Source organism: Leopardus geoffroyi, chromosome B2 (genome assembly GCF_018350155.1).
Source record: "Leopardus geoffroyi isolate Oge1 chromosome B2, O.geoffroyi_Oge1_pat1.0, whole genome shotgun sequence".
In the NCBI taxonomy this organism is placed as follows: Eukaryota; Metazoa; Chordata; class Mammalia; order Carnivora; family Felidae; genus Leopardus; species Leopardus geoffroyi.
Window position 1 is genome coordinate 3,065,017 of NC_059332.1, and position 12,392 is coordinate 3,077,408.

The 12,392-nt window shown below is 40.8% G+C and overlaps 1 protein-coding gene across 5 annotated transcripts in view; it reads left to right on the forward strand.

Moving 5' to 3' along the window:
• Window positions 1-1,394: 1,394 nt before the first annotated feature.
• ZNF184 (zinc finger protein 184) overlaps window positions 1,395-12,392 on the forward strand; it is a 29,085-nt gene continuing 18,087 nt past the window's right edge. The window contains exons 1-3 of one of the 5 annotated variants that reach the window (XM_045500421.1): window positions 1,395-2,691; window positions 2,978-4,246; window positions 4,348-4,443. In XM_045500421.1, coding sequence (XP_045356377.1) covers window positions 4,428-4,443 — 16 coding nt within the window. In that variant the 5' untranslated portion in view covers window positions 1,395-2,691; window positions 2,978-4,246; window positions 4,348-4,427. Of the gene's footprint in view, window positions 2,743-2,977; window positions 4,247-4,347; window positions 4,444-12,392 lie in introns of all 5 variants that reach the window. The other 4 variants (XM_045500422.1, XM_045500424.1, XM_045500423.1 and 1 more) reach the window with 4 other exon arrangements.

Here is a 12,392-nt window from a genome sequence, read left to right on the forward strand (position 1 = left end):
TGTGCTTGGCAATTTCCTCACTTTATAACAACAGTCACTTTTCTTCCAGTTCCTCATTACGTGTCCTTCATTTCCTTCTGAAACCTTAACAGAGCAACTTTGATGGTCATGTGTTTGTTAATTATACACTTTAAAAAAAGTTTTAGGTTTACAGAAAAATTGAGCAGAAGCTATAGAGTTTCCATATACTGTCACTCCCCCTCCCCCCAACCAGTTTTCCCTACCATTAACATCTTAGGTTAGTGTGGTACCTTTGTTTCAGTTGATGAGCCAGTATTGATATTATTTATGCTGCTAGTTAATATTAGGGATTCACTGTGTCTTGTACGTTCTATGGGTTTTGACAAAAATATAATGACATACATTCATTACGCTATCATACAGAATGGTTTCGCTGCCCTAAAAATCCCCTTCGCTCTATTTATCCATGACTCCTTCCCTCTCCCCAGCACCTTGCAACCATTGTCCTTTGCAGTCTCCACAGGTTTGTCTTTTCCAGAATGTTATATGGTTGGAGTCATAAAGTATGTAGCCTTTTTAAATTCTTTCACTCAGCATTATGCATTTAATGTTCTTCCGGGTGTTTTGGTAGCTTGATAGCTTATTTCTTTTCATTGCAGAATAATATTCCATTGTCTGGACGTGCCATTGTTTATCCGTCACCTGTTGAAGGACATTTTGGTGGCTTTTCAAGTTTTGGAAATTAGACTTTTATATGAGCATGAGTTTTCAGTTCATTCGGGCAAATATCCAGGAACGAGATTGCTGGATCGTATTGTTAAGAGTATGTTTTGTTTTGTGAGAAATTGCAAACTGTCTTCCAAAGTGGTTGTACCATTTTGCCCTCCCACCAGCCATGAATGAGAGATATATTCTTAAACTCGGGAAATTGTTCATGTCTTTACTTGCGGGGGTCTAGTGTTACAGAGATTAAAAGTGAGAGTTTGGGATCAAATTCCTAAACTCAAGTCCCAGCTTCCCCATTTGCTGGCTGTGTGATTTAGGCAAGTTATTCAACGTATCTGTGCCTCAGCTTCCTTCAGTTGTAGAGTAGGAATAATAATACAGAATAACTTCATTAGCTTGTTTTAGGAATTAAAAAAGTTAATAGATGCAAAGCACTTATTAGGACCCTGCCTGGCATAAAGTCATATGAAAATCATAGCTCATTGCATATCGTCACTTTTTCCTGATGGCCAGTTATCCCTATGTTGGCTTTCCATCGTCTGTCCTTTATATCACTTTTTCTTCTACCTCATTCATCTTTTTCTTCTGATTCGTAGAAGAGCTTTTTAAAAGAATATCCTATAGGTAACCGACTCACTTTTCACAGCATCCATCCAGTTCTCCAATATGACTTTAATTATGCTGCTTATGTTAAATATGCTTGCTATATATTTTTATCCTTTTTCATCTAGAATGTCTTTTTAGTGTTTTGTTTTTTTCACATCTTGTTCTCACATCTTTCTATCCTGTTTTCATTGGGTCGATGTCTTCTTGGAATCTGCTGAGAATATCAACTTGTTCCCTGAAATTTTCTAGTGCCTCCCTTAGATCTTTTTTGAAATCTGCTCTTAGATGTCCAGTTTCTCCTTTCCTTTCCTTTGTGAATTTGTCTTTCATGTACTCATTGTTAGGATTTCCAAGTGTAATGTTTTGTCATCCAGCAGTGACTTGACCTTAGGCCCTCTATCCAAAAGCCTGGGAAGCAGCACAGTCAGTTGCGTGGGCCACACATCGAACACTATAAAAACCTACGGACTTCTATTGGGTTCTTTTCTGCCAGGGACACACCGACAGACCGGCGTTGGACTCCATTCGCAGCTGACGTAGGCATACACCGTGCACTGCTGTAGGGCAGAACACGGGAACACCACTTCCCGCTTTCCTTTAGCATTTAAAAAGATGTGGGTCGCGACCCATTTGAAAGTCCTGAAGGCAATATAATGGGCCGCGACAAGAAATTTTAAAATGACGAACAAATAGAGCACTAAATAGAATGCAGAACAAGTAGTAAAGGCAAATAATGAATTGTGCAGTGTTTCTCTGCGTTTTAAAATTATACACGTGTGTAAATGTGTATCTCCTACACTACGTTCGGTCACACAAACTTGAGGGTCCCCAGGGTCCGGTTACTCCCACCAGAGACGTTCAGAAGCCAGGGACTGGCGCGGAGAACTCCCGGCCCCGCCCAACGGGAGCTCTGGGAAATGGAGTCCGGCGTCGTGGAGCATTCTGGGAACCGTAGTTCTGCGCGTCCGCCGGGCACGACGAGCGGGGGGAGGGGCTCTCTCCGCGCGACCGGAAGTGGCCGTTGAAGCCGGCAGAGGTTGGCGCTGGGGAAGTGCACCCTCTTCGGCTGCCTTCGCTAGGTCTGGTGCCGGTCCCGGCGCTTCCGGACGCGCGAGCTGAGAGTGTGGAGCGCCCTAGAGGGAGGGAAGCCCAGGTATCACCATGGCAACCGCCAGCCTTGCGGCTGCGTGACGTCATCCTCCTCGCCCCGCTGGAAGCGGCCTCTGCGAGAGGGAGCTGGGGAGTCCTCGGAGGGGGCGCCCCTCGCCTCCCTCCGTGCGGGGCGGTTCCGCCCTGATCCCTTGGAGGGCTTTGTTCTTTTGTTCCGGTCTGGGAGGAAGGACTGGGAGCGGGCCCCGCCCCGCCGCTCCACCTTCCAGCGTTTCCACCCCGCAACAGGTGTGTCTTCCGTTCGCGAGCCGGGGTGTGAGCCCGCAAGTGGGCACGGAGGTAACGGGCCGGGTCTGGGGGCGCCTCTGGCCAGACTGCAGGGTGGGCACCAAGGGGTTTTTGAATCCGGGGCTGAACCTGCGTACTCGAGCTCCACTCTCTTTTTGTTCAGCGGGAGTGCCTGTTTGGTGGCTCTCGGCGGGCACTTCTCTTTTCCAAGGGTCTCTTAGCCACTGTGCAAAACTCAGAGGTGCGATTGTGACGCAGGCTGCTGACCCCGGGCTGTGTCTTTTAGGGCTGCCCCGCTCCGCCCGTGTAAGGGCTCAGCCGGCGCAGACTCCTGGCCGGACACCTGAGCCCCCCAGACCGAGGCCCCCGCTGGAAGGACGCTGCTTGAGAAATCCTGGTGTCTAGGCTCCGGAGGAACGGAATGAGCTCCTGAGATGGAAGGTAGTGGGGACTGGAGGGGGGACAGAGGGCTGATGGAGGCAAAAGAACAGTGAGGACCGGAAGATCGACTACTTGACAGAACTCACTGGTCGAGGTGGAAGTTGGGGGGTGGGGGGGGGGTGGGGAGCTTATCTTAGGGATAGAGAAAAACTGCATTACATCAAGGGGAGAGAGTCTTACATTCATATGGAGAGACTTGCAGGAAGAGTTAAGTCTCCCTGGCTTCGGGATTGGGGAATGAGAAGGAGAGATGATTCAGAATGTCTGTGATCCTCACGTGACTTCTGTTTCTTAAATATTAGAATGGTAAACTTGCAGTCAGAAAAAATCTTGGTAATCTTCCCTTCAGTGCAAGAATTAAAGTGTCCCTTGCTGATGGCCGTCTGTCAAGCCTATGCGAAGTGTGGCGTCAAACTCCATTTTGGGTGCAGACTGGTCCCTTGTTGGCTCTTTTTTTTTAGTTCCTTCTATTAGGCAGAAGTGCCCAGCCCTGTAACTTCTGTGTTGGATCTTAGTTCTTAGTCTCCGAAAGCAAGAGACTGTTCTCTCTTCCACATTACTGCCCTCCAGAATGTGAATTCAGCTGTTACAACTCCTACTCGCACATTCTTTTCTTTTCTAAGCAAAACCGTCTCAGCTCCGTTGATGGATCTGATAGGACACATCTGGACCTCTTCGACTCTCCTGCAGGAGAGCATGCTTCTTAAAATGCACTGCCTGAAATGAAACATAGTTCTTTACAAATGCTTTGAAAAACACCTAAAAGGACGAATTTGTTTGAATTCTATTTCTGCTGTGCAGCATCAGGTTACGTTTGTTTTGAAAAAAATCAGCGATATTGTGCTGTAAGCCCTAGATCTTTTTTACATAACTGTAGGGAAGTAGATTTATGCCATCCTGTGTAAGAGAATTGTTTTTTATCCTTAAATATCAGGACTTCACATATATGATTGTTTAGGGGTTTTTCCAGCTTGTCAGAATAATTACGAATCTTCATCTATTCAGTGTTTTTTTTGTTTTTGTTTTTACATATATTTGTTGTAAGTAGGCTCCACACATCGAACTCATGACCTTGAGATCGAGAGGCACAGGGTCTACCGACCGAACCATCCAGGTGTCCCATTTATTCAGTGTTTTAACTGTCCTTTCCAACTTTATCTCACTGCCATATTTAATGAATATTCCTTTTATTTCTTTCTTCATGTCCTTGAACAGGTTCAGAGTAAGGACAGAGCCCTGTGACCTGTCATTATAGACTTTCCTCTGTATTGTCACTGTCTTTACATTGTTCAGATATGGCCATCAAGTCAGGTTTGGTTTAACCTATTATCATACAGTTCTTTTTTTGAATTTATTTAACATCATTAGAAGTCTTAATATTTCTTGTATTATTTATGCAGGTTCGAGATATATCTTATTGATTGTCAATTCTTTTTTTTTTAGGAGTGCAAAGAATCTCTTCTGTTTCTTACAAGTGCATATCTATCTAAAATTATCTCAAAACAAAACAAAAAGTTTGATTTTAAACATCAGCTGTTTTTTTGTATCATCGAAGAACAATTATAGATTACAACAAAAATAACAATTCCATAAAAATAACAATAGCATCAAAAATATGAAATGGGAGAGGTGCCTGGGTGGCTCAGTTGGTTAAGCATCCAGCTCTTGATTTCGGATCAGGTCATGATCTCATGGTTTGTGAGACTGAGCCCTGTGTCTGGCTCTGCACTGAACAAGCATGGAGCCTGCCTGGGATTCTCTCTCCCTCGCTCTCTGCCCCTCCCCTGCTCATGTTCTCTCTCCTCAAAATAAATAAATGAGCATTAAAAAAAAACAAAACATTAAAACATATGAAACAGGAATACATCTAATATGTGTAAGCTCTGTACACTTAAAACTACAAAATGTTTCTGAGAAAAAGTTTTTTTCTAGCTATATTTAGATATACTTGACTCATAACATTGTGTAAGTTTAAGTTGTCCATAGTGATGATTTGATATATATTGGGAAGTGATTACCTCAGTAGGGTTAGTTATCACATCTTTCACTCCACGTATTTGCCTTCTGTGTGTGTATGTGTGTATGCGTGTGCAGTGAGAACCTTTAAAATTTACACTCTCAGCAACTTTCAAGTGTATAATACAGTATTGTTAACAACAGTCACCATGCAGTACCTAGATCCCCAGAACTTACAACTGGAAGTTTGTACCCTTTGAGCAGCATCTCCCTATTTCCTCCACCTCTCAGCCCCTGGAAACCACCATTCTACTGTCTTTATGTGTTCGCTTTTTTAGATTCCATACATAAGTGAGATCATGCAGTACTTGTCTTTCTTTGTCTTATTTCACTTAGCTAATGTCCTCAAGGTCCATCCATGTTGTTGCAAATGGCAGGATTTCCTTCTTTTTTATGGTGGAATAGTATTCCATTGTGTGTGTATATACACATATCACCACTGTTGATAGAAATGTAAATGGATATAATCACTATGGAAAACAATACAGGTTCCTCAAGAAATTAAAAATAGAACTTCCAAATGATCCAGCAGTCCCACTTCTGGAAATGAAATCACTATCTTGGAGAAGTATCTGCACCCCCATATTTACTATAGTGTTAATCACAATAGCCAGGACATGGAAACAACCTAAGTGTCCATCAACACATGAATGGATAAAGAAAATGTGATATATGTATTTCCATAGTGGCTATACCAATTTACATTCCCATTAATAGTACACAAAAGTTCCTTTTCTACACATCCAGCAACACTTATTATCTTTTGTCTTTTTGATAATATTCTAACAGGTGTGAGGTGATATCTCACTTGGTTTGGATTTGCATTTCCCTGATACTTAATGATGTTGAGCATCTTTTAATGTACCTCTTTGGTACATTTGTGTATCTTCTTTGGAAAAATGTTTATTCAGGTCCTCTGCCTATTTTTAAATTGGATTACTTGTTTTTATGCTGTTGAGTTGTATGAGTTCCTTACATATATTTTGGATATTAACCCCTATCAAATACGTGGTGTGTAAATATTTTCTCTCATTCCATAGGTTGCCTTTTCATTTTATTGATGGTTTCCTTTGCTTTGCTTTGCAGAAATTTTTTAGTTTGCTATAGTTCATGTTTGCTTATGTTGCTTGTACTTTAGATGTCATGTTGAAAAGATCATTGCCAAGACTAGTGTCAAGGAGCTTTCCTCCTAAGTTTTCTTCTAGGACTTTTAGGTTTTAGGTTTTGTTTAAATCTGTAATCTATTTCAGGTTAATTTTCATGATTGGTATATAACAGGGTTCATTTTCATTCTTCTACATGTAATTATATCTAATTTTCTTACCACCATTTTTTTTTGAAAGACTTTTTTTTTTTTTTTTTTTTTACATTTATTTTTGAGACAGAGAGAGACAGAGCATGAGCAGGGGAGGGGCAGAGAGAGAGGGAGACACAGAATCTGAAACAGGCTCCAGGCTCTGAGCTGTCAGCACAGAGCCCGACGCGGGGCTCAAACTCACGGACCGTGAGATCATGACCTGAGCGAAGTCGGATGCTTAACCGACTGAGCCACCCAGGCACCCCATCTTACCACCATTTTTTGAAGAGACTATTCTTCCACCATTCTTTCCCCATTGGGTATTCTTGGGTCCCTTGTCAAATATGAATTGGCTAAACATAAGAAGGTTTACTTCTGGGCTCTCAATTCTGTTCCATTAGTTTGTGTCTCTTTTTATGCTAGCACCATATTGTTTTCATTGCTATGGGTTTGTAATATAGTTTGACATCAGAAAGTGTGGTGCATCCTATTTTGTTCTTCTTTCTCAGGATTGCTTTGTCTTTTGGGTGTCTTTTGTAGTACCGTATGGATTTTAGGATTCTTCTTCCTATTATTCTGAAAAATGCCATTGGAATTTTGATAGGGATTACATTGAATCGGTAGACAGCTTTGGGTATTATGGACATTTTAACAATAGAAATTTTTCTGATCCATGAACATGGGATACCTTTCTATTTATTTGTGTCTTCTGTGATTTTTTTTTCATCAGTGTTTTGTAGTTTTCAGAGTAGAGATCTTTCACCTACTTGGTTAAATTTATCCCTAAGTATTTTATTTTATTGTTTTTGATGCTATTCTAAATGGGATTGTTTTCTTTTCTTTTTTTCTTTTTTAGATACTTCATTTTTAGTGTTTAGAAACACGACTGATTTTTGTATGTTGATTTTGTATCCTGCAACTTTGCTGAATTTGTTGATTAGTTCTAACAGTGTTTTTGGAAGGCAGCTATGCTCACCACTATACCACTAATGCCTAACAGTGGTTTTGGTAGAGTTTTAGGCTTTTCTCTATATAATATCATGTCATCTGCAAACATAATTTTACCTCTTCCTTTCTAATGTGGATACCTTTTATTTCTTTTTGTTGTCTAATTACTCTGGTTAGGACTTCTAGTATTATGTTAAATAGAAAAGGTGAGAGTGGGCCCCTCCTCTTGTCCCTTATCATAAAGGGAAGTCTTTGAATGTTTACCAGTGAGTATGATGAGTAGGTTCGTTATATATGGTGCTGAGTTTGAAAAGTATTGGTGTTAAAAATTGTTGGAAGTATTAGGTAGAGTTCACCAGTGAAACAGTGGGCTTGTCTGTTTGGGGGGAAGGTTGATGACTGATTCAATCTCCTTACTCCTTGTTGGTCTGTTCAGATATTCTGTTTCTTCATGATTCAGTTTTATTGGGTTGTATGTTTCCAAGAATTTATTTTTTATAGGTTATCCATTTTTTAAAATTTATTTATTTAGAGAAAGAGTTGAGTGTGTGCAGGGATGGGACAGAGAGGGAGAGAGAGAATCCCAAGCAGGATCTGTACTGTCAACTCAGAGCCCAACATGGAGCTCAGTCTCACAAACTGAGATCATGACCTGAGCTGAATTCGAGTCAGATGCTCAACCAACTGAGCCAGCCGGATGCCCTGATATAGGTTATCCATTCTGATGGCACAGTAGTTTCTTGTGATCCTTTCTGTGGATCAGATTTCTGTGGTATCAATTTCTGTGTTAATGCTTCCTTTCATTTAAGCTTTTTCTCTTTTTTTCTTAGTTTAGCTAAAGGTTTTTCAATTTTGTGTGCCTTTTCAAAAAACCAACTCTTAGTTTCATTGATCTTTTCTATTATTTTTCTGGTGTTTATTTCATTTACTTCTGCTCTGATCTTTGTAATGTCCTTTCTTCTGCTAACTTGGGACTCAGTTTGTTCTTTTTCTAGTTCCTTGAGTGCAGAGCTAGGTTGTTTATTTGAGAACTTTCTTTTTTCTTAATGTAGACATTTAGCGTTAATTCTCTCTTAGAACTAATTTTGCTATATCTGATAAGTTTTGATATTTTGTTTCCATTTTTATTTGTTTCGAGATATCTTTTGACTTCCCTTTTGGTTTCTTCTTTTACTCTTTTGGTTGCTCAGGAATATGTTGTTTTGTGTCCACATATTTTATTTTATTTTATTTATTTATTTATTTATTTATTTATTTTTACATTTATTTTTGAGAGACAAGAGCACGAGCGGGGGAGGGGCACAGAGAGAGAAGGAGACACAGAATCTGAAGCAGGCTCCAGGCTCTGAGCAAGCGGTCAGCACAGCCTAACGCTGGGCTTGAACCCCATGAACCGTGAGATCATGACCTGAGCCGAAGTCAGACACGTAACTGACTGAGCCACCCAGGCAGCCCTGTGTTCACATATATATATTTTTAAGTTTGTTTATTATTTCTTTTCAGAGAGAGAGAAAACGTGCATGCACGCACATAGGGGAGGGACAGAGAGACGGGGAAACAGAATTTAAAGCAGGCTCCACACCATCAGCGCAGAGCCCAATGTGGGCTCGAACTCACAAAACCATGAGATCATGACCTGAGTTGAAACCAAGAGTCAGATGCTTAACTGACTGAGCCACCCAGGCACCCCTGTGTCCACGTATTTTTGAATGACCTCCACTTTTCATATTATTGTTTGAGTAGATAGTGGGTATGATTTTAGTCTTCTTACATTTACCAAGACTTGATTTGTGATTTTTCATATGATCTATCCTGGAGAATGCCCCTTGTGTCCTCAAGAAGAATGTGTATTTGGTGGTGTTGGATAGAATGTTGTATGTATGTCTTTTAGGTCCATTTGGTCTAAAGTAGGTTCAAGTCCAGTGTTTCTTTGTTAATTTTCTGTCTGGATGCGCTACTCATTGCTGAAAGTGGGGTACTGAAGTCTTCTACTATTATGCATTGTTGTCTATTTCCCCCCTGAAACCTGTTAGTATTTGCTTAATAAGTTTAGGAGTTTTGATGTTAGTATGTATTTGTAATTATTATATCCTCTTCATGAATTGACCCCTTTATCATTATATAATGGCTCTTTTTGTCTCTTTTCACAATTTGTGACTTTAAGTCTATTTTGTCTGATATATGTATAGCTACCTCTGCTCTCTTTTGCCTTCCTTTTGGATGGAGTATCTTTTTCCATCCCTTTACTTTGAGCCTAGTGTGCCTTTAAAATTGAAGTGAGTCTTTTATAAGGCAGTATATCAGTTGGGTCTTATTTTCCTTTATCCATTCAGCCACTGTGTTCCTTTTGACTGGAGAATTTAGTCCATTTAAGTGAAGACCTACTATTGCCTTATTAGGTTTTTTTGTTTTTTTTTTCCGGCTGTTTTGTACTTCCCTGGCTCCTTTCTTCCTCTTTTGCTGTCTTCCTTTGTGAACTGATCATTTTCCATAGTGGTATGCTTTGATTTCTTTAACTTTTGTGTATTTACTGTAAGTTTTGCTTTGTGGTTATCCTGGGGCCTACAGAAAACATCTTAGAGATAAAACAGTCTGTCTCAAGCTGATAACCAACTAAACTGCGATTCCATACAAAAACTCTATCTTATTACTGCCCTTCCTATTATCTGTCTTTGACATCACAGTTTACATCTTTTTATATTCTGTGTCTATTAATAAATTATTGTAGTTAACGTTTTGTCCTTTAACCTTCATATAAGAATTAAATGTTGAACACACAACCATATTACAGTATTAGTGTTCTGAATTTGACTATATACTTATCTTTACCAGTGTGTTGGGTTTTTTTGTTTTTAATTTTTCCTTATTTATATTAGAGAGAGAGACAGAGTGTGAGTGGGGAGGAACAGAGAGAGAGGGAGACACAGAATCTGAAGCAAGCTCCAGGCCCTGAGATATCGACACAGAGCCTGACGCGAGGCTTGAATTCACGGACCGTGAAATCATGATCTGAGCCTAAGTTGGATGCTTAACCGACTGAACCACCCAGGTGCCCCATTTACCAGTGTGTTTTGTAATTTCATGTTTCATGTTATTAATTAGTATACTTTTACTTCACCTTGAATGATGCCTTTCAGCATTTCTTGTAAAACAACTCTAGAGGTGATGAACTCCTTCAACTTGTGTTGTATAGAAAAGTCTTTATCTCTCCCTCATTTCTGAAGCATAGCTTTGCTGGGTAAAGTATTCTTGGTTTGCAGTTTTTTTCTTTTAGCACATTGAATATATTATCCCACTCTGTGCTGGCTGCACTTTTTTTTTTGCTGAGAAATCTGCCAGTAGCCTTCCCAGGACTTCCCTTAAATGTGAACAAAATTTTTTTTTCCCTGTTCCTACTTTTATAATTTTCTCTTTGTCTTTGATTGTAGACAGTTTTATCATTATGTGTTTTAGAGAAGATTTTTTTCAGTTGAAATTATTTGGAGACCTGTGAGCTTCATGAACTTGGAGGTGTTAGTCTCTCCCAAGATTTGGGAAATTGTTAGTTATTATTGTTCCTTATTTCCTTTATTCTTCTGGGACTCCACTAATGTGTAGATTGTTTTTCATAGGCATTCTTTTTTTCCTTTATCTTCCTCTGAATGGATAATTTCGATGTTTACTTATTTTTGAGAGAGAGAGAGATGGGAGTGAGTGGAGGAGGGGCCGAGAGAGGGAGATACAGAATCTGAAGCAGATTCTTATCAGCACAGAGCCTGACATGAGGCTCTAACTCCCCATGAGATCATGACCTGAGCCAAAGTCGGACGCTTAACTGATGGAGCCACCCGGATATCCCTGAATGGATAATTTCAAATGACATGTGTTCTACCTCACAGGTTCTTTCCTCTCCATGGTCCAGTGTGCAATAGGTGTCTTCCATTGCATTTTTTTTTTTTTAATGTTTTATTATTTATTTTTGAGACAGAGAGAGACAGAGCATGAATGGGGGAGGGTCAGAGAGAGAGGGAGACACAGAATCTGAAGCAGGCTCCAGGCTCCAAGCTGTCAGCACAGAGCCCGACGCGGGGCTCGAACTCACAGACCATGAGATCATGACCTGAGCCGAAGTCGGACGCTCAACCAACTGAGCCACCCAGGCGCCCCTTCCATTGCATTTTTCATATCATTCATTATGTTCTTTGGCTCTAAAATTTGTTTTGTTTTGCTTTGCCTTTTGTTAATGATGTCTGTCTATCTGCTAAACTTCTAATTTTATGTATTGTTTTCCTAATTTAATTTAAATATTTTTCTGTGTTTTCTTCTAGCTCACTGAACACCTTTAAAACAATTATTTTGAATTATTATTTTTTTTGTCATGTAAGTCATAAATCTCCATTTGTTTGGGGTTAGCTAAAGGAAAATTATGTTCCTTCAGTGGTGTCCTGTTTTCTTGGTTTTTCGTGTTTCTTGAAATCTGGTGTTCCATCTTTGCATTTGAAGTAGTCGCCTTCTCCTGTCTTTACTTACTGGTTTCAGGAAAAAAAAGTACCTTCTGTCAGGGATTCTGAGGCTTTCTCTGCCCCACATTTCTTATTCCCTCTTGGCTGGGAATTCTTAAAATTGTGTGCCTTCTCTCAGTCCTGCAAAGCCAGGCCGAGTGCCGACAGACTCCCATTTGCTCTCCTTGGTGGTGCTGAATGCTCGGGGCTTAGTGCTTTCTCTCAGCCCTGCAGGGTCAGGTCGGCCCTCTGCATGTGCTCACTAGTTGTCTACAAAGTCTCGCTCTCCCCTCCATCAGGAGTGTCCATAGGGAGCCAGCCATAGGGCCAGGGGTGTTGTGGGGAGGTATGCAGGGCACTGGGGGTGCCCATGGGCTAGTTGGGGGTGTCTGCAGCTGGAGCATCCCCAGTGGGTTGGCTTCCTGAGGGCCCATGAAGTGGCTTGTAGTAGCTGCGGTCCTTCATTTCCCTCTGAGAGCACCGACTCCTGTTCTCTCAGCTGCTCCCTGTCCCCCAGT